Source organism: Pseudophryne corroboree, chromosome 3 (genome assembly GCF_028390025.1).
Source record: "Pseudophryne corroboree isolate aPseCor3 chromosome 3, aPseCor3.hap2, whole genome shotgun sequence".
Taxonomy (NCBI): domain Eukaryota; kingdom Metazoa; phylum Chordata; class Amphibia; order Anura; family Myobatrachidae; genus Pseudophryne; species Pseudophryne corroboree.
Genome location: NC_086446.1, coordinates 621,051,054 through 621,073,526, shown reverse-complemented (window position 1 = coordinate 621,073,526; position 22,473 = coordinate 621,051,054). Strand labels below are relative to the sequence as shown.

The 22,473-nt window shown below is 49.0% G+C and overlaps 1 protein-coding gene across 9 annotated transcripts in view; it reads left to right on the top strand.

The window, feature by feature from the left end:
* PCGF5 (polycomb group ring finger 5) overlaps window positions 1-22,473 on the top strand; it is a 351,904-nt gene that overhangs the window by 246,844 nt on the left and 82,587 nt on the right. For all 9 annotated transcript variants that reach the window (XM_063961666.1, XM_063961667.1, XM_063961665.1 and 6 more), the window contains 2 exons: window positions 542-597; window positions 699-758. In XM_063961666.1, coding sequence (XP_063817736.1) covers window positions 542-597; window positions 699-758 — 116 coding nt within the window. The remainder of the gene's footprint in view (window positions 1-541; window positions 598-698; window positions 759-22,473) is intronic.

Genomic DNA, 22,473 nt, shown 5'->3' with positions numbered 1-22,473 from the left:
CATGCAGTCTGTGGCCAGCAGAGATCAGGGAAACAGGTGACAGCCACAGTGGCGCAGGGTTGATTTGGAGGATGATAATTTATCTCATCGCCTTTCTCCTTTGCTGGCACTGGACTGCATTCAGGCTTCCTCCATTATGATGGCTCATTGCACAGAAGTTTGCGGCAGGCCCCTTCATTGCGGCAGGCCCTGGTGCAATGCACAAGCTGCACTACCGCTAGTTATGCCTCCTGTAGAGAATTTATGTTTTTCTTAGAAACAGAATCCCTTTGAGTCAGACAGACAAATTTTTATGAAAGACTGAAGGTGTAACTACATCAGCCAATCCTGTGCCCCACCGGTGTTTGATTTTTGCACACAGATATAGATATAAAGGCCACATTGGACAAAATTTAGTCATTTAGCCATGTAATCAGACCACTTTCAGTATAACTAGGACCTTTTAGTGTGGTTAAATGATGACTTTCTTTTTAAAAAAGTATGTTGTGATTAAAATTTATATAACAGTAATATACAGTTTTAATCTTTTTTTTATTTTAAGGCCGGACAACACTCTGGAAGAAATAATATTTAAGTTGGTGCCAGGTTTACGAGACGGTATGTGTTTTTTATTTTTTTTATTTATTTATTTCTGGTGGATCTTGTGAATTTTAGTTTAGTTTTTAATGTATGACCTGTCTACATTTTTTTGCTGTTAGGAGAAAAGCAGCGAGAATCTGAATTCTGGAAGAGGAAACGCCCACGAGAAAATGGTGAAGGTATTTTATGTGGTTTAATGCTAAATTTACAAGATCACTTATTTTGATTAAGATTATGTGTTTATATATTTAACTTCAATAATTTTTTATGAAAAATCTTGCAAAAAAATAGGAAGGGTACAAAAAGAAAAAAGAGAGGGTAAGAGAACAAGAAGAAACATGAGACTAGTAGTACAAATAAAAGTACAAGATATAGTTGCAAACACAATGTTACAATAGAAATATCAACAACTGAGTAAAAGAACTTGCAAACAAGAGAATGAAATATCCAAGCTTCAAGTTCCAGAGCAAGCATCGCGTTCCCGTGAGCATCGGATCGGATCCTCCAGATTGAATGTGCTGCACATTCAATCAGGTCCGACCTGGGGGAATGGCTGGGATCACCCAGGATCGCCCAAGATACACTGTGTGCAAAACGACAGCATACAATGTATCTTGGGCAATCCTGCCCTCCAGGAGGCTGCCGGGGTGATTGCCTGAGATATGTGGTCGCATAAGTGTATGGGGTTCTTTAAGCAGAGAAGAAGGAGTAGGAGTTTTCCAATTATGTTAGAAGGCAGCCCTTGCCGGCAATAAGGTCTGTCCCACTAGGCAACGTTCAGATTTAGGAATGGAAAGTCTGCACCAATGTAGGAGAGTGAGAGCCAAATCTGGGGCCACAGGAACTTTAAGAAGATTAGATTTTCAGCACTTAAAGATGACAAGTCTAGGCCATGTAAAAGGAAGGTTACTATGAAGGTTGGGTATCGAATTGGTAAAGGGTAAATTATAAAGTTTAGCATAGTATGTAGCAAAATCACTTACATTGTCAAGGGAATTAATAGCTTTCATGCTTTTACAGTCAAAACAACATTTAATTATACAGGTTGAGTATCCCATATCCAAAATGCTTGGGACCAGAAGTATTTTGGATATCGGATTTTTCCGTATTTTGAAATAATTGCATACCATAATGAGATATCATGGCGATGGGACCCTAGTATAAGCACAGAATGTATTTACGTTTCATATACATCTTATACACACAGCCTGAAGATAATTGTAGCCAATACTTTTTATAACTTTGTGCATTAAACAAAGAGTGTGTACATTCACACAATTCATTTATGTTTCATATACAGCTTATACACACAGCCTAAAGGTCATTTAATGCAATATTTTTAATATCTTTGTGTATTAAACAATGTTTGTGTACATTGAGTCATCAGAAAACAAAGGTTTCACCATCTCAGTCTCACTCAAAAAATTCCGTATTTCGGAATATTTGGATATGGGATACTCAACCTGTACTACAAACATATTGACCTAACTGCTTTGTTACCAGCTGTGTAAAACTTGTGGAGACATCTATTGAGAGCTGATTGCATCCGAGCCATAACAAGTTTTCAATGTTGAGACCCAATGAAAACAAGCTGTTTTTTTAAGTTTCTGGAGGGGTTTTGTTGATTCTGGGATTCAAGAGAGTTGAAACTACAAATCATTTTGGTTTAAAGATATTGGTTATTGAGATGGGCTCCCTGTTGATTAGCTATACCATGAAGGACAACTTTTAAAGTACATCAGTAGGTAAACATGAATGTGTCAGAAAGGTAATTAGTAGCAGTATACTTAGATAAAGAGGCAGACTAGGATTGTAGTGCCTCAGATGACCTGAGGAGATGTTCTGGAAACCGCCAATGTCTCACTGGGGGGCCAAAATGGGAGGGGTTCTTTGTCCAGAGCAAAGGGGTGTGGTCCAACTAAGTTATGGGTACAATTTTAACTCTGTTAGTTTAAGTGCCCACCTGTCAGAGGGAATAACATCAATATGAGAGTAGGTATTGTGAACACAGGAGAAAAAGGTATAGTCTCTCACCTCAGGAAACATCGTACACCACGCATTATAAAGGTCATATTCAGATATCTTTTTAAAAGCAGCAGGAGGATTTAAAGCACAAGGGTAGAGACCTGACCCAGAAACACCTGACCTTTCCAAATGGAGACCAGGGGATAAACTAAAGTCTCCAAAAATTAATATTTAACTTTCTTAACTTTTGAGTTTCCTCACAAACCTCATGGAGAAAGAGGATCTTTTGGGAATTAGGTGCAAAAATAGAAACAAGGGTCACCAGTCATTTAAACTAAGTCCTTGCAGAGTCTGCTGCTATATGGGTACCACACAGATAGTGATGGCAGGAGGTATCACTCCATTAGTCAGGTCCCTCCCTAGTCAGTGTGGGTGATATTTGGTAGTCTGTACCCAGGATTTGGGATGGTCCTGAGCCTCAAGACACACGTCTACGCGCAGGGCCGGTTCTACACCTTGTGGCGCCCAGTGCGAAACTTTCCACTGGCGCCCCCCTCTGCGGCGAAACAGTTAGTGCGCGCCGGAGGCGTGCATAAAAATGGGGGCGTGGCTTCATAGGGGAGGGGCGTAGCCACAGTTATGCCCCCAGATTTGCCCCAAGTAGTTGTGCCCCCCAGTTGATTTGCCCCCAGTTGATTTGCCCCCTGTAGCTTTGCCCCCATTAGTTATGCCCCGTTGCTTGTTGCTTTGCCCCAGTAGTTGTGCCCTCTGTTGCTTTGCCCCCAGTAGATTTGCCCCAGTAGTTGTGCCCCCTGTTTCTTTGCCCTCTGTTGCTGTGAACCCTGTTGCTTTGCCCCCAGTAGTTGTGCCCCCTGTTGCTTTGCCCACAGTAATAGTGTCCCCTGTAGTTGTGCCCTCTGCTGCTATGCCCCCTGTAGTTGTGCCCTCTGCTGCTGTGCCCCCTGTCGCTGTCAAACACACACACAAAAAAACAAAACAATACTTACCACTGCCCCGCTCCTGCTTCCCGATCGCCGCTGCTGCTGCTGATGCTCCGTCTCTGGCCTCCTGCGGCTCCTCTCTATGGGAGGGACGTCCCATAGCAGCGCCGCACAGACACTAGAGGTCAATAATGACCTCTAGTGTCTGTCACTGGAGCTGGCTGCAGCGGACGCCCACACATCCCACAGCGTCCGCTGCAGCCGGGGTGCGGGCAGGCGGCGGTGCCTGCGGGGTGACTGCGGCCGCGCCCCCAGGCTGCAGCACCCCGGGCGCAGGCACTGCTTGCCCGCACCAGGAACCGCTCCTGTCTACGCGCAATGATAGGAGGTCAACGATGTCGGCCTGAGACTGAAATTGCCAGGAACTACAGAGATGGAGACCAAGTATTTAGGTCCATCTCATCTACTGTTTTTTTTACAAAGCAGTATGGCTTTAACTCAGTCCTTATTTTCTTAAAAAGTATTTCTTCTTCAGAGTACATAGGCACCCACAGTGATGCCATTGGGGTATAATGGTGGAGACCAGGATCAGGCACCAAGCAGTTAAGCTTTTTGAGCTCCCAAGATGCACTGGTTCTTTTCACTTATACCCAGCCCACAGCTGAGGCTCCCCAGTTTCTGTTTGGTGCCACCAGGCGCTGGTTCATTGCTATAACAGTGGAGCTGCTTTTAAGCATCCCAAGCTTTTTTTTATTTGATTTCTTTTTCTTTATGTTGTTCTTTACTGGGCAAGCAGCACTAGGCAGTCCTATGGATGCCAGCGCTGCTTCTCTATCACCCCCATTGGCACCGCAACTCCAGCCACAGCGGGGAACACGATGGGGTGCCAGGTGACCTAGCTAGCAGGGTCCCTTGGCGATGCCTCGGACTGCAACTGGAACACGGGGGACAGGTAAGGCAGGTTACTGTTTACCGGAACCCACGTTTTACATCAGTCCTACCTCCGGTCTTGAAGATGGACCGGAGGTGCTGATGGGGACACCAGCTGCTGCCGGGACGAAACTAGACCACCAGGACACAGTTACTGGCGCAGAGACATCTTTAAGAGGCCAGGGGACCTGGTTGTTTGTGTCAGCATAGGAGAGGCCAGCCCTCTCCCTGTGGCCCCTCCCCCCAGCTCAGGGTGCCATTCCGCTGATGTCTACCCGCCGCTGCGTACCCTCCTCACCTTCTGAGCCAGACGGCAGACACTTTCAAGCCCTGCACAGGTCTCCAGGAATGCTGGGTCCAGTTTTCATGTATACCTCTCCCAGGAGTCAGGTTATACAGCGCTATTTCCTACTAGCCACTGCAGTTTGTTTAGTTGAATTTAGTGCCCATTGCAGTTTCATTACATATTCTGCATTGTATGTGACTTATGCTAGCTCTGCTGTCTGTTTCTGCTGTGGGTACACTGGGCTCCACAGGGAATGACATTGGGGAGTAGAGTAGGATCTTGATCCGAGGCACCAACAGGTTCAAAGCTTTGACCTTCTTCCCAGAATGCCTAGCGCCACCTCCTCTATAACCCCGCTTCCGTGCACAGGAGCTCAGTTTTGTAATTGGTGCCATGTTGTAAGCAGGCATACAACAGGGTGGCTGCTCCAGCAGCCCTGATAAGAAGCTTTTTAAGAAAAATGAAGACTTCAAGGGCTGCAGCAGAGGCACTGTCTGTGTTAGATGTCAGTTAGACATCTCCTGCTGCAGCTCCATCACCTCCCTCAGCGGCGCTGTATACTCCCGCGCCCTGGTTGCCGGGTACTTACAGCGGAGGCTCCGATTTCTTCCTGTTAGTCACACACACACTGCCACTGTTCTCCTGGAACGCGTGGCCGCACTTCAGGGAGCAGGTAAGTGGGTCCCCTCCGCTGGACCCGCTTTAAATCGTGATCCCGCGTGGCCGCGCTGGCATAGACACTGTGGCAGTACAGGAACCCTACTAGACCACAAGGGCAAGGGCACAGGTCGGTTTCTCCTAAAAAACATTTATTCTAAGCCCATAGTACCCGGTGGTGAAGTCCAGCAGGGGGATAAGGCTTTGACCTGTAGCCTCTCCCCCAACCCCAGGGCGCTATTTAGAGTAAATGTTCCCGCCCTGGAGCTGCATATCTCTCTCTCCCTCACTCCCAGTTAGCGTTTGGGCGCCATTAGGACAAGCTGAGCTGATCTTGGGACTGCTTGGGAAAATCCTCCTCTGTAAAGCCGCCTGCATGTCAGCGCTGTGCATTTTACAGGACACTTAAGTATTCTACATGTCTGCTAACAGTGTTAGTTAAGAAAGAGTGCTTTTTACTTTACTTTACTGTGCATTGTTATATCTATTGACTGTATAGCTATACTTAGTATTACTCTGTATTGCTAGACCAGTGCAGTTTTATTGCATGTCATAATTTCTGCATTGTAAACTGTGACGCTGTGTGTGTGCATATAGCTGCTGTGTGACCTTCTTTTCGTGTCTCTCACTCAGATTGCTATCCCTATATTCCTTAACCTGAGGGGGCTTAGTGCGTCAGGTTTATTCTATGATATAGGTGTTTCACAGGATCTACTTATTGGGTATTTCTCTTACGTCCTAGAGGATGCTGGGGACTCCGTAAGGACCATGGGGATAGACGGGCTCCGCAGGAGACATGGGCACTTTAAGAAAGACTTTAGGATTTGGGTGTGCACTGGCTCCTCCCTCTATGCCCCTCCTCCAACCTCAGTTGATTACTGTGCCCAGAGGAGACTGGGTGCTTTTCAGAGGCTCTCCTGAGTTTCTGACAGAAAGTATTTTGTTAGGTTTTTTATTTTCAGGGAGCCTGCTGGCAACAGACACCTTGCATCGTGGGACTGAGGGGAGAGAAGCAGACCTACTTCTGTGAGTTGAAAGGCTCTGCTTCTTAGGCTACTGGACACCATTAGCTCCAGAGGGATCGGTACACAGGTCTCATCCTCGCCGTCCGTCCCGGAGCCGCGCCGCCGTCCTCCTCACAGAGCTGAAGGTGGAAGCCACGTGAGTATGAGAAGTTAGAAGACATCAGAGGCGCAGAAGACTTCAATGTTCTTCATTGAGGTAACGCACAGCACTGCAGCTGTGCGCCATTGCTCCCATTCACCTCACATACTGTGTCACTGTAAGGGTGCAGGAGGGGGGGGGGGGGGGGTTGCGCCCTGGGCAGCAAATAAACCTCTCCTGGCAAAAGATGGGTATATACAGCCAGCCACTGTATATACCTACGAGCCCCCGCCAAAGTTTTGTATTTTAGAGCGGGACAGAAGCCCGCCGCCGAGGGGGCGGGGCTTCTTCCTCAGCACTCACCAGCGCAATTTTTTCTCCACAGCACCGCTGAGAGGAAGCTCCCCGGACTCTCCCCTGCTTAGATCACGGTGACGAGGGTTTTAAAGTAGAGGGGGGGCACATAATTGGCGAATTGAGTATAAAAGCGCTATCTGGGTAAACATAAATATTGTGTTTTTGTCCTGGGTTATTATAGCGCTGGGTGTGTGCTGGCATACTCTCTCTCTGTCTCTCCTAAGGGCCTTGTGGGGGAACTGTCCTCAGATAAGAGGGTTCCCTGAGTGCGTGGTGTGTCGGTACGTGTGTGTCGACATGTCTGAGGTAGAAGGCTTTTCGAGGGAGGAGGAGGAGCAAATGAATGTGGTGTCGCCGTCGACGGCGCCGACACCTGACTGGTTGGATATGTGGAATGTTTTAAGTGCCAATGTAAATTTATTGCACAAAAGATTGGATAAAGCTGAAGCTAGGGAACAGTCAGGGAGTCAACCCATGCCTGTACCTATGTCGCAGGGACCTTCGGGGTCCCAAAAGCGCCCACTATCCCAAATAGTTGACACGGATACCGACACGGATTCTGACTCCAGTGTCGATTATGATGATGCAAAATTACAGCCAAAGGTGGCTAAATGTATTCGATATATGATTATTGCAATCAAAGATGTTTTGCATATCACATAGGAACCCCCTGTCCCTGACACGCGGGTACACATGTATAAGGGAAAGAAAACTGAGATAAATTTTCCCCCCTCACATGAGCTGAACGAGTTATGTGAAAAAGCTTGGGAATCTCCAGACAAGAAACTGCAGATTCCCAAAAGGATTCTTATGGCGTATCCTTTCCCGCCAACGGACAGGATACGGTGGGAATCATCCCCTAGGGTGGACAAAGCTTTGACACGCTTATCCAAAAAGGTAGCGCTGCCTTCCCAAGATACGGCTACCCTCAGGGATCCTGCTGATCGCAAGCAGGAGGTTACAATGAAGTCCATTTATACACATTCAGGTACCTTACTCAGACCGGCTATTGCGTCGGCATGGGTGTGTAGTGCTGTAGCAGCATGGACAGATACCTTCTCAGCGGAATTTGATACCCTGGATAAGGATACCATCCTATTGACCCTAGGACATATAAAAGATGCTGTCTTATATATGAGAGATGCACAAAGAGACATTGGTCTATTGGGTTCGAGAATCAACGCTATGCCGATCTCGGCTAGAAGAGTCCTTTGGACCCGACAATGGACAGGTGATGCCGACTCAAAAAGGCATATGGAGGTTTTACCTTACAAGGGTGAGGAATTGTTTGGGGAAGGTCTCTCGGACCTGGGGGTTTATTTACTAATATTCATGTTTTTGCCGTTTTTAAGGGTGTTTGAAGTCGAATGGTATCGGGTGCATTTTACTGCAACTTTTTGAATCCTGATACGATCATTCCCTAAGCTGCCGAGTTTTGCACATTCGTTTTTTCCGATGTCGATATGATTCGTAATGTCAGGCAGTGTTTTACGGGAGTGATGAGTAAAACACTGCCTGACAAAACACAAGGAATCCCGGCCGGATCTGTGAGATCCGTGCAGGGCTTCATTGTGTACCTTAAAAATGTGTTTTAATTGTTTTTGAAATTGAAAAAAATTGCGTGGGGTCCCCCCTCCTAAGCATAACCAGCCTCGGGCTCTTTGAGCCGGTCCTGGTTGAAAAAATATATGGGAAAAATTGACAGGGGTTCCCCCATATTTGATCAACCAGCACCGGGCTCTGCGCCTGGTGCAAAAAATACGGGGGACAAAAAGAGTAGGGGTCCCCCGTATTTTTTGTACCAGCACCGGGCTCCACTAGCTGGACAGATAATGCCACAGCCGGGGGTCACTTTTATACAGCGCCCTGCGGCCGTGGCATTAAATACCCAACTAGTCACCCCTGGCCGGGGTACCCTGGAGGAGTGGGGACCCCTTCAATCAAGGAGTCGTCTCCCCCCCCCCCCCTAGCCACCCAAGGGCCAGGGGTGAAGCCCGAGGCTGTCCCCCCCCATCCAAGGGCTGCGGATGGGGGGCTGATACCTTGTTGAGAATGTAAGAATATTGTTTTTTGCAGAAGAACTACAAGTCCCAGCAAGCCGGTACTTAGAGAACCACAAGTACCAGCATGCGGTAGAAAAACGGGCCCGCTGGTACCTGTAGTTCTACTGCAAACAAAATACCCAAAAAAAACAGGACACAGACACCGTGAAAGTACAACTTTATTACATTCATTCCGACACACACATACTTACCTATGTTGACACGCCGACTCTGGCCACGTCTTCGTCTGTCGACGTCTCCAAGTCGAATCCGGGGTACCTGAAAATAAAATTATACTCACCTAAAGCCAGTGTGTCCTGTTCTTTTTTTTGTAATCCACGTACTTGGCAAAAAAAAAAAACCGGAAACCCGACCACGCACTGAAAGGGGTCCCATGTTTACACATGGGACCCCTTTCCCCGACTGCCAGGACCCCCCCTGACTACTGTCAAAGAGGGTCCCTTCTGCCAATCAGAAGGTCAGCGGTTGACCGAAAGTAACCTCACCGCTGACCGCAAAGTTCCCACCATTGGATACAATGTAGCGCATAGGCGCTACATTGTATCTCTGCCGTGTGCTGCCTGACAGACACTACAGGAGCACACAGCCAATCAGGAGGGTGCCACGATGTGGCGCTCCCTGATTGGCAGAAGGGACCCTCTTTGACAGTAGTCACGGGGGGTCCTGGCAGTCGGGGATAGGGGTCCCATGTGTTTTTTTTTTTTTGCCAAGTACGTGGATTACAAAAAAAAAGAACAGGACACACTGGCTTTAGGTGAGTATAATTTCATTTTCAGGTACCCCGGATTTGACTTGGAGACGTGGCCAGAGTCGGCGTGTCAACATAGGTAAGTATGTGTGTGTCGGAATGAATGTAATAAAGTTGTACTTTCACGGTGTCTGTGCCCTGTTTTTTGGGGGGTATTTTTTTTTCAGTAGAACTACAGGCCCGTTCCCCCCCCCGCATGCTGGTACTTGTGGTTCTCCAAGTACCGGCTTGCGGGGGAGGCTTGCTGGGACTTGTAGTTCTTCTGCAAAAAAACAATATTCTTACATTCTCAACAAGGCTATCAGCCCCCCATCCGCAGCCCTTGGATGGGGGGGACAGCCTCAGGCTTCACCCCTGGCCCTTGGGTGGCTGGGGGGGGGGGACCCCTTGATTGAAGGGGTCCCCACTCCTCCAGGGTACCCCGGCCAGGGGTGACTAGTTGGGTATTTAATACCACGGCTGCAGGGCGCTGTATAAAAGTGACCCCGGCTGTGGCATTATCTGTCCAGCTAGTGGAGCCCGGTGCTGGTACAAAAAATACGAGGGACCCCTACTCTTTTTGTCCCCCGAATTTTTTGCACCAGGACCAGGCGCAGAGCCCGGTGCTGGTTGATGAAATATGGGGGAACCACTGTCATTTTTCCCCCCATATTTTGTCAACCAGGACCGGCTCAAAGAGCCCGAGGCTGGTTATGTTTAGGAGGGGGGACCCCACACAATTTTTTTTTCAGTTTTTACACTAAACACACCCTTTCCCATAGATAACCATGCACAGATGTCAGTGATCCGTGCATGGTTATCCAAACTCGACTGGAAAAAGCAGGTCTATTTCTCTGACGTCCTAGTGGATGCTGGGAACTCCGTAAGGACCATGGGGAATAGCGGCTCCGGAGGAGACTGGGCACAACTAAGAAAGATTTAGGACTACCTGGTGTGCACTGGCTCCTCCCTCTATGCCCCTCCTCCAGACCTCAGTTAGAATTTTGTGCCCGGCCGAGCTGGATGCACACTAGGGGCTCTCCTGAGCTTCTAGAAAAGAAAGTATATTTTAGGTTTCTTATTTTCAGTGAGATCTGCTGGCAACCGACTCACTGCTACGTGGGACTAAGGGGAGAGAAGCGAACCTACCTGCTTGCAGCTAGCTTGGGCTTCTAGGCTACTGGACACCATTAGCTCCAGAGGGATCGAACACAGGCCCAGCCTCGGTCGTCCGGTCCCGGAGCCGCGCCGCCGTCCCTCTTACAGAGCCAGAAGCAAGAAGACGTTCCTGGAAATCGGCGGCAGAAGACTTTGGTCTTCATCAAGGTAGCGCACAGCACTGCAGCTGTGCGCCATTGCTCCCCATGCACACCACATACTCCGGTCACTGATGGGTGCAGGGCGCTGGGGGGGGGCGCCCTGGGCTGCAATATGAGTACCTTGCTGGCAAATACCACATAATATAGTCATAAAGACTATGTATGTGTAAAATACCCCTGCCAAATATACATTTGAAAAGCGGGAGAAGTCCGCCGGAAAAGGGGCGGGGCTATCTCCCTCAGCACACTGGCGCCATTTTCCCTCACAGCTCCGCTGGAAGGACGCTCCCAAGGCTCTCCCCTGCAGTTTCCAGACTACATAGGGTAAAAAAGAGAGGGGGGGCACTAAATTTAGGCGCATATAATATATATATATATATAGCTGCTATAGGGAAAAATCACTTGTGTAGTGTGTATCCCTGCATTATATAGCGCTCTGGTGTGTGCTGGCATACTCTCTCTCTGTCTCCCCAAAGAAGTTTGTGGGGTCCTGTCCTCGTTCAGAGCATTCCCTGTGTGTGTGCGGTGTGTCGGTACGGCTGTGTTGACATGTTTGATGAGGAGGCTTATGTGGAGGCGGAGCAGGGGCCGATAAATGTGATGTCACCCCCTGCGGGGTTGACACCTGAATGGATGGACATGTGGAAGGAATTACGTGACAGTGTCAACTCCTTACATAAAAGGTTTGACGACATAGCAGATGTGGGACAGCCGGCTTCTCAGCTCGTGCCTGCCCAGGCGTCTCAAAAGCCATCAGGGGCTCTAAAACGCCCGCTACCTCAGATGGCAGACACAGATGTCGACACGGATACTGACTCCATTGTCGACGATGATGAGACTTGTGTACATTCCAATAGAGCCACCCGTTACATGATTACGGCAATAAAAATGTGTTGCACATTTCTGATATTACCCCAGGTACCACAAAAAAGGGTATTATGTTTGGGGAGAAAAAACTACCAGTGGTTTTTCCCCCTTCTGATGAATTAAATGAAGTATGTGAAGAAGCGTGGGCTTCCCCCGATAAGAAACGGGTAATTTCTAAAAAGTTACTAATGGCGTACCCTTTCCCGCCAGAGGATAGGTCACGTTGGGAGACATCCCCTAGGGTGGATAAAGCGCTCACACGCCTGTCAAAGAAGGTGGCACTACCGTCTCCGGACACGGCCGCCCTAAAGGAACCTGCTGATAGGAAGCAGGAGGCTATCCTGAAGTCTGTATATACACACTCAGGAATTATACTGAGACCGGCTATTGCTTCAGCATGGATGTGCAGTGCTGCAGCTGCGTGGTCAGATTCCCTGTCGGAAAACATTGATACCCTAGACAGGGACACTATATTGCTAACCGTAGAGCATATTAAAGACGCTGTCTTATACATGAGAGATGCACATAGGGATATTTGCCGGCTGGCATCTAAAATAAACGCAATGTCCATTTCTGCCAGGAGAGGATTGTGGACTCAGCAGTGGACAGGGGATGCAGATTCTAAAAGGCACATGGGAGTTTTGCCTTACAAGGGTGAGGAGTTGTTTGGGGATGGTCTCTCGGACCTCGTTTCCACAGCAACAGCTGGGAAGTCAGCATTTTTACCCCATGTTCCCTCACAGCCAAAGAAAGCACCGTATTATCAGGTACAGTCCTTTCGGCCCCAGAAAGGCAAGCGGGTTAGAGGCGGGTCCTTTCTGCCCAGAGGCAGAGGTAGAGGAAAAAAGCTGCAACATACAGCCAGTTCCCAGGAACAAAAGTCCTCCCCTGCTTCCTCTAAGTCCACCGCATGATGCTGGGGCTCCACAGGCGGAGCCAGGTACGGTGGGGGCCCGTCTCAAGAACTTCAGCAACCAGTGGGCTCGTTCACGGGTGGATCCCTGGATTCTACAGGTAGTATCTCAGGGGTACAAGCTGGAATTCGAGACGTCTCCCCCTCGCCGTTTCCTCAAATCTGCCTTGCCGACAGCTCCCCCGGACAGGGAGGCAGTGCTGGAGGCGATTCACAAGCTGTATTCTCAGCAAGTGATAATCAAGGTACCCCTCCTTCAACAAGGACGGGGTTACTATTCCACAATGTTTGTGGTACCGAAACCGGACGGTTCGGTGAGACCCATTTTAAATTTCAAATCTTTGAACACTTATATAAGAAGGTTCAAGTTCAAGATGGAATCGCTCAGAGCGGTGATTGCAAGCCTGGACGAGGGGGATTACATGGTGTCACTGGACATCAAGGATGCTTACCTGCATGTCCCCATTTACCCTCCTCACCAGGAGTACCTCAGATTTGTGGTACAGGACTGTCATTACCAATTCCAGACGTTGCCGTTTGGTCTGTCCACGGCTCCGAGGGTATTTACCAAGGTAATGGCCGAAATGATGATACTCCTTCGGAAAAAGGGAGTTTTAATTATCCCGTACTTGGACGATCTCCTTATAAAGGCGAGGTCCAGGGAACAGTTGTTGATCGGAGTAGCACTAGCTCGGGAAGTGCTACAACACCACGGCTGGATCCTGAATATTCCAAAGTTGCAGCTGGTTCCTACAACGCGTCTACTGTTCCTGGGGATGGTTCTGGACACAGAACAGAAAAAAGTGTTTCTCCCGGAGGAGAAGGCCAAGGAGTTATCGTCTCTAGTCAGAGACCTCCTAAAACCAAAACAGGTGTGCGAGTCCTGGGAAAGATGGTGGCTTCTTACGAAGCAATTCCATTCGGAAGGTTTCATGCAAGGATCTTTCAGTGGGATCTGTTGGACAAGTGGTCCGGGTCGCATCTTCAGATGCATCGGCTGATAACCCTGTCTCCAAGGGCCAGGGTGTCGCTACTGTGGTGGCTGCAGAGTGCTCATCTTCTAGAGGGCCGCAGATTCGGCATACAGGACTGGATCCTGGTGACCACGGATGCCAGCCTTCGAGGTTGGGGGGCAGTCACACAGGGAAGAAACTTCCAAGGACTATGGACAAGTCAGGAGACTTCCCTACACATAAATACTCTGGAACTAAGGGCCATTTACAATGCCCTAAGTCAGGCAAGACCCCTGCTTCAACACCAGCCGGTGCTGATACAGTCGGACAACATTACGGCGGTCGCCCATGTAAATCGTCAGGGCGGCACAAGAAGCAGGATGGCGATGGCAGAAGCCACAAGGATTCTCCGATGGGCGGAAAATCATGTGTTAGCACTGTCAGCGGTGTTCATTCCGGGAGTGGACAACTGGGAAGCAGACTTCCTCAGCAGGCACGACCTCCACCCGGGAGAGTGGGGACTTCATCCAGAAGTCTTCCAAATGATTGTACACCGTTGGGAAAGGCCACAGGTGGACATGATGGCGTCCCGCCTCAACAAGAAGCTAAAAAGATATTGCGCCAGGTCAAGGGACCCTCAGGCGATAGCTGTGGACGCTCTAGTGACACCGTGGGTGTACCAGTCGGTGTATGTGTTCCCTCCTCTGCCTCTCATACACAAGGTACTGAGAATAATAAGAAGGAGAGGAGTAAGAACTATATTTGTGGTTCCGGATTGGCCAAGAAGAGCTTGGTACCCAGAACTTCAAGAAATGATCTCAGAGGACCCATGGCCTCTGCCGCTCAGACAGGACCTGCTGCAGCAGGGACCCTGTCTCTTCCAAGACTTACCGCGACTGTGTTTGACGGCATGGCGGTTGAACGCTGGATCCTGAAGGAAAAGGGCATTCCGGAGGAAGTAATTCCTACGCTGATTAAAGCTAGGAAGGAGGTGACCGCAAACCATTATCACCGCATATGGCGAAAATATGTTGCGTGATGTGAGGCCAGAAGGGCCCCAACGGAGGAATTTCAGCTGGGTCGATTTCTGCACTTCCTACAGTCAGGGGTGACTATGGGCCTCAAATTAGGTTCCATTAAGGTCCTGATTTCGGCTCTGTCGACTTTCTTCAAAAAAGAACTGGCTTCACTGCCTGAAGTTCAGACGTTTGTTAAAGGAGTGCTGCATATTCTGCCCCCTTTTGGGCCTCCAGTGGCACCTTGGGATCTCAACGTGGTGTTGGATTTCCTTAAGTCACATTGGTTTGAGCCACTTAAAACCGTGGAACTAAAATATCTCACGTGGAAAGTGGTCATGCTGTTGGCCTTGGCTTCGGCCAGGCATGTGTCAGAATTGGTGGTCTTGTCATGTAAAAGCCCTTATCTGATTTTCCATATGGATAGGGCAGAATTGAGGACTCGTCCCCAATTTCTTCCTAAGGTGGTATTTGCTTTCATTTGAACCAACCTATTGTGGTGCCTGCGGCTACTAAGGACTTGGAGGATTCCAAGTTGCTGGACGTAGTCAGGGCCCTGAAAATCTATGTTTCCAGGACGACTGGAGTCAGGAAAACTGACTCGCTATTTATCCTGTATGCGCCCAACAAGCTGGGTGCTCCTGCTTCAAAGCAGTCTATTGCTCGCTGGATCTGTAGTACGATTCAACTTGCACATTCTGCGGCTGGACTGCCGCATCCTAAATCTGTAAAAGCCCATTCCATGAGGAAAGTGGGCTCTTCTTGGGCGGCTGCCCGAGGGGTCTCGGCTTTACAACTTTGCAGAGCTGCTACTTGGTCGAGTTCAAACACGTTTGCTAAGTTCTACAAGTTTGATACCCTGGGTGAGGAGGACCTTGCTTTTGCTCATTCGGTGCTGCAGCGTCATCCGCACTCTCCCGCCCGTTTGGGAGCTTTGGTATAATCCCCATGGTCCTTACGGAGTTCCCAGCATCCACTAGGACGTCAGAGAAAATAAGAATTTACTCACCGGTAATTCTATTTCTCGTAGTCCGTAGTGGATGCTGGGCGCCCATCCCAAGTGCGGATTGTCTGCAATACTTGTATATAGTTATTGCCTAACTAAAGGGTTATTGTTTAGAGCCATCTGTTGAGAGGCTCAGTTATTTTTCATACTGTTAACTGGGTATAGTATCACGAGTTATACGGTGTGATTGGTGTGGCTGGTATGAGTCTTACCCGGGATTCCAAAATCCTTTCCTTATTGTGTCAGCTCTTCCGGGCACAGTATCCTAACTGAGGTCTGGAGGAGGGGCATAGAGGGAGGAGCCAGTGCACACCAGGTAGTCCTAAATCTTTCTTAGTTGTGCCCAGTCTCCTGCGGAGCCGCTATTCCCCATGGTCCTTATGGAGTTCCCAGCATCCACTACAGACTACGAGAAATAGATATACCGGTGAGTAAATTCTTATTTTTTTTTGCTGCTTTTTTTAACGATTCGTAAAAAAATAGACCCGCACTTGAGCCCTCAGAGACTAACACCCAAATACGAATGAATAGTGAATTCCCGTATTCTATGTAATAACAGCCGCGTTTGACCGATGGTCTATTCATTCGTATTTGTGAACGTTGTCATTCAAACCATTACGAATAGTCCAAACACTGCCGAAATTTGTGCTTAGTGAATTCCCGGATTGGGACTTAGAAAAAAAAACACAAATCGGACAAACTCGGATTCTTAGTAAATACTGGCCCTGGTCTCCACTGCTTCTGCAGGTAATCTAATTTTTTGCCTTATATTCCCTCACAACCTAAAAAAGCACTGCATTATCAAATGCAGTCCTTTCGATCAAATAGAAACAAGAAAGACCGCGGATCGTCCTTTCTTACCAGAGGTAAGGGCAGAGGGAAAAAGCTGCACAACACAGCTAGTTCCCAGGAACAGAAGTCCTCCCCGGCCTCTGCAAAATCCACCGCATGACGCTGGGGCTCCGCTAAGGGAGTCCGCCCCAGTGGGGGCACGTCTTCGAATTTTCAGCCACATCTGGGCCCACTCACCGGTGAATCCCTGGGCAATAGAAATTGTTTCCCTAGGTTACAAACTGGAATTCGAAGAGGTGCCTCCTCGCCGGTTTTTCAAATCGGCTCTGCCAACGTCTCCTCAAGAACGGGAGATATTGTTTAATGCAATCGACAAATTGTATCTTCAACAGGTGGTGGTCAAGGTTCCCCCGCTTCAACAGGGCAGGGGATATTACTCAACCCTGTTTGTGGTCCCGAAACCGGACGGTTCAGTCAGACCCATTTTAAATTTAAAATCCCTGAACCTATACTTGAAAAGTTTCAAATTCAAGATGGAATCGCTCAGGGCAGTCATCGCCAGCCTGGAAGGGGGGGATTTTATTCTATCTCTGGACATAAAGGATGCATACCTTCATGTTCCCATATATCCACCTCATCAGGCGTACCTGAGATTTGCGGTACAGGATTGTCATTACCAATTTCAGACGTTGCCGTTTGGGCTTTCCACGGCCCCGAGAATTTTCACCAAGGTAATGGCGGAAATGATGGTGCTCCTGCGCAAGCAAGGTGTCACAATTATCCCGTACTTGGACGATCTCCTCATAAAAGCGAGATCAAGAGAACAATTACTGAACAGCGTGTCACTTTCACTGAAGGTGTTACAGCAACACGGCTGGATTCTCAATATCCCGAAGTCGCAGCTGGTTCCTACGACTCGTCTACCCTTCTTTGGCATGATTCTGGATACGGACCAGAAAAGGGTGTATCTGCCGATAGAAAAGGCTCAAGAACTCGTGACTTTGGTCAGGAACCTATTGAAACCAAAACAGGTGTCAGTGCATCACTGCGCGCGAGTCCTGGGAAAGATGGTGGCATCTTACGAGGCCATTCCATTCGGTAGGTTCCATGCACGGACCTTCCAATGGGACCTACTGGACAAATGGTCCGGGTCGCATCTACAAATGCATCGGTTGATCACCCTATCCCCCAGGGCCAGGGTGTCTCTGCTGTGGTGGCTGCAGAGTGCTCACCTTCTAGAGGGCCGCAGATTCGGCATTCAGGACTGGGTCCTGGTGATCACGGACGCGAGCCTCCGAGGTTGGGGTGCAGTCACACAAGGAAGAAATTTCCAGGGTCTTTGGTCAAGTTAGGAGACTTGTCTTCACATCAACGTCCTGGAGCTAAGGGCCATATTCAACACCCTTCGTCAAGCGGAGACTTTGCTTCGCGACTTACCAGTTCTGATCCAGTCAGACAACATCACCGCAGTAGCTCATGTAAACCACCAGGGCGGCACAAAAGAGCAGGGTGGCAATGGCGGAAGCCACAAAGATTCTACGCTGGGTGGAAAACCATGTAAGCGCCCTATCAGCAGTGTTTATTCTGGGAGTGGACAACTGGGAAGCAGACTTCCTCAGCAGGCACGACCTGCATCCGGGAGAGTGGGGACTTCATCAGGAAGTCTTCACACAGATTGCAAGCCAGTGGGGCCTGCCCCAGATAGACATGATGGCGTCCCGCCTAAACAAAAAACTGCAAAGGTATTGCGCCAGGTCAAGAGACCCTCAGGCGGTAGCGGTGGACGCACCAGTGACACCGTGGGTGTTCCACTCAGTATATGTTTTTCCTCCTCTTCCTCTCATCCCAAAGGTGTTGAGAATAATAAGAAAAGGAGGAGTTCGGACAATTCTCATTGTTCCAGATTGGCCATGAAGGGCCTGGTACCCGGAATTGCAGGACATGCTCACAGAAGATCCGTGGCCTCTTCCTCTAAGAGAGGACCTGTTGCAACAGGGGCCCTGTCTGTTCCAAGACTTACCGCGGCTGCGTTTGACGGCATGGCGGTTGAACGCCGGATCCTAGTGGAAAAGGGCATTCCGGATGAGGTCATTCCTACTCTGATAAAGGCTAGGAAGGATGTGACAGCTAAACATTATCACCGTATATGGCGTAAATATGTTGCTTGGTGTGAGGCCAGGAATGCTCCTACGGAAGAATTCCATCTGGACCGTTTCCTTCACTTTCTACAAACTGGAGTGAATTTGGGCCTAAACTTAGGCCCCATTAAGGTTCAGATTTCAGCATTGTCCATTTTCTTTCAAAAAGAATTGGCTTCACTTCCAGAAATACAAACTTTTGTAAAGGGAGTGCTTCATATTCAGCCTCCTTTTGTGCCTCCGGTGGCGCCTTGGGACCTTAACGTGGTTTTGAGTTTCCTTAAGTCGCACTGGTTTGAACCACTTCAGACAGTACAGTTAAAATATCTCACTTGGAAGGTGGTCATGTTGTTGGCCTTAGCTTCGGCTAGGCGAGTGTCAGAATTGGCGGCTTTGTCTCACAAAAGCCCCTATCTAGTTTTCCATATGGATAGGGCGGAATTGCGGACCCGTCCTTAATTCTTGCCTAAGGTGGTGTCATCCTTTCATATGACCCAACCTATTGTGGTGCCGGTGGCTACACGAGACTTGGAGGATTCCAAGTATCTGGATGTAGTCAGGGCTTTGAAAATTTACGTGGCCAGGACTGCCAAAGTCAGGAAAACTGAAGCACTGTTTATCCTGTCTGCAGCCAACAAGGTTGGCGCTCCTGCGTCAAAGCAGACTATTGCTCGCTGGATCTGTACCACGATTCAGCAGGCACATACGACGGCTAGATTGCCGTTACCTAAATCAGTCAAGGCCCATTCCACTAGGAAAGTGGGCTCTTCTTGGTCGGCTGCCCGAGGGGTCTCGGCACTACAGCTGTGCCGAGCGGCTACTTGGTCAGGGGCAAACACGTTTGCGAAATTCTACAAATTTGATACCCTGGCTGAGGAAGACCTCCTGTTTGCTCAATCGGTGCTGCAGAGTCATCCGCACTCTTCCGCCCGTTTGGGAGCTTTGGTATTATCCCCATGGTCCTTACGGAGTCCCCAGCATCCTCTAGGACGTAAGAGAAAATAAGATTTTAAACCTACCGGTAAATCTTTTTCTCGTAGTCCGTAGAGGATGCTGGGCGCCCGTCCCAAGTGCGGACTACTTCTGCAAGACTTGTATATAGTTTTGCTTACATAAGGGTTATGTTATGGTTGCTTTCAGTTTCCGACTGAAGCTATGTTGAATTTCATACTGTTAACTGGTTAGTTTATCACAAGTTATACGGTGTGATTGGTGTGGGCTGGTATGAATCTTGCCCTTGGTTTAACAAAAATCCTTTCCTTGTACTGTCAGTCTCCTCTGGGCACAGTTTCTCTAACTGAGGTCTGGAGGAGGGGCATAGAGGGAGGAGCCAGTGCACACCCAAATCCTGAAGTCTTTCTTAAAGTGCCCATGTCTCCTGCGGAGCCCGTCTATCCCCATGGTCCTTACGGAGTCCCCAACATCCTCTACGGACTACGAGAAAAAGATTTACCGGTAGGTTTAAAATCTTATTTTTTCTCTGTGAATTTCAGTCAAATATACCTCTTGAATTCCCTGTTTGTGGTAATACACTGCACAGGGGGTTCTTGTCAGGTACTGCGCTGCTATTGTACTGGGTCGCCTTGTATTGAACTTTCAGATATGTCAGCTACAAGGGGCGACGGTGCTGGGGCTGATCCCACATTGCGTGGTGGTGACGCTGCAGACACATTTGAGGAAAACATAGCAGTTGAGGGTTCTGGTTCTGGGGTTTCCTTACCCCCCAGTGGGACAGTTGGAACGGGGGTTCATAATGACCCATCTTGGGCTACTTGTTCCACGCTTTTGAGTACGCTAATAACTAGACTTGCGCCCCCTATGGGACCTCCTGTGCCGGTACAACCGCTTATGGTCCCTCCGGTTAACCTGCCATGGGCAGATTAGCTGTCCGCTCAGTCACAGGAATTGAACCAATCACTGACTACACAGAAGTCTAACCCTCGCCCGCCTAAGACCAAGAGGTCCTCTAAGCGGGCCATTATTTCCTCACAATCCACCAACGTCCCAGACACTTCACGTCTGATGAGGATGGAGTATATACTGACCCCACAGATTCCGACCCTGATGCTTCTGATGGGGAGTCTGTCTCACAGGTGGATGTCCCGGACTTGCTGGAGGCTATCAGGCTAATTCTCCAAATTACTGATGAACCTGAGCCTGATGTTGCCCCTAAGAAACCAGACAGGTTTAAACGTCAAAAAGTGGTTAAACAGGTTTTACCTCATTCTGACCATCTAGTTGACATTTGTCAGGAATCCTGGGAATTTTACGCCTCAGTTGCTGGCTACCCCCTTGCGGTGGAGATAAGTAAAAATTGGGAGACACTGCCGCCAGTGGATTCGCAAGTCGCGTGGCTGGTAGTATCCTCACCTCTGCCGGTCATTACCGTCACCTTACTGAAGGAACCGACGGACAAGCGTGTGGAGGGTTGTTTAAAAGCGATTTACACCCTAACCGGTGCAGTGCTTAGGCCCACCATTGCAGCGATATGGGCTGTTGAAGCGTGGGCTCAGGAGCTGGAGGTGGAGCTGCCTTCCAATGCTTCTGATCATGCCAGACAATGTCTGTCGTATATTGTCACAGCTTCTCATTACATTAAGGAGGCGGCTTCTGATGCCGGTATTCTGGCGGCCAAGGCTTCTACTACTTCCATATTGGCTCACCAGATTTTCTGGTTGCTGTCCTGGTCTGTGGATCTGGACTCGTTAAGAAAACCCTGGTGGTACTCCCTTTTAAGGGAGACATTCTTTTTGGAGAAGACCTCAACAAGATAGTGGCTGACTTAGCTTCTGCTAAAACAGCATGTCTACCTGGTACTGCTCCTTCGGTACCGAAGGCTAAGAGTACTTCCTTTTGCTCCTTTTGTCCTTCAGGGAAAGCAAAAGGTCAGGCGTACCCGAAACAGGTTCGCACTTCCAAGTCCAATAAGCCTGACAAGCCTGCCGCAAGACCGGGCGGGCCTCCCTCTGGGGGATCCCAGAGTGGGGGGCCGACTTCTAGGGTTTACTCAGGAATGGTTGAAGACCACTTCCGATGCCTGGGTACGGGAAGTCGTCACTCGAGGTTACGCCATATCCTTCAAGAATCGTCTAATCAGGTGAAGGCAAAAACTCTTTAATTGGTGGTACAATCTCTCCTGGACACAGGAGTGGTAGTACAGGTGCCTCTGGGTCAGAGAGGCAAGTAGTACTATTCACCACTGTTCCTAGTCCCGAAACCGAATGGGTCTTCCCAGCCCATTCTCAACCTCAAGTTCTTGAAAAAATTTGTGAGGGTCTCCAAGTTTCGCATGGAAACTCTTCACTCTATTGTTCTGGCCTTGGAACCTGGGTACTCCATGGACTCCCTGGACATACAGGATGCGTACCTGCATATTTCTATTGCAATGTCGCATCAGCAGTACCTGAGGTTTGCAGTTGGCAACCTCCATTTCCAATTTCGTGCGTTACCTTTTGGTTTGACCACGGCTCCGCGAGTCTTCACCAAGGTCATGTCGGTAATGACGGCTGTACTCCATCGTCGAGGGATCAGGATCCTGTTATCTGGACGACTTGTTGATCCTGGCGAATTTCCCAGAAATTCTCCTACGCCATCTGGATCTGACTACCCAGTTTCTGCAAACCCACGGGTGGCTCATCAACTGGAAAAAGTCTTCCCTGGTCCCTGCTCAGAGCATGGTTCACCTGGGGGCGTTGTTTGACACATACAACCAGCAGTTGTACTTGTCGCAGGAGAAGGTCCTGAAACTTCAGGACAGGGTTCAGTACTTCCTATCTCGTCCGCTAGTGTCGATACACTTGGCGATGCAAGTGCTAGGTCTCATGGTGTCGGCTTTCGACATGATGGAGTATGCTCAATTC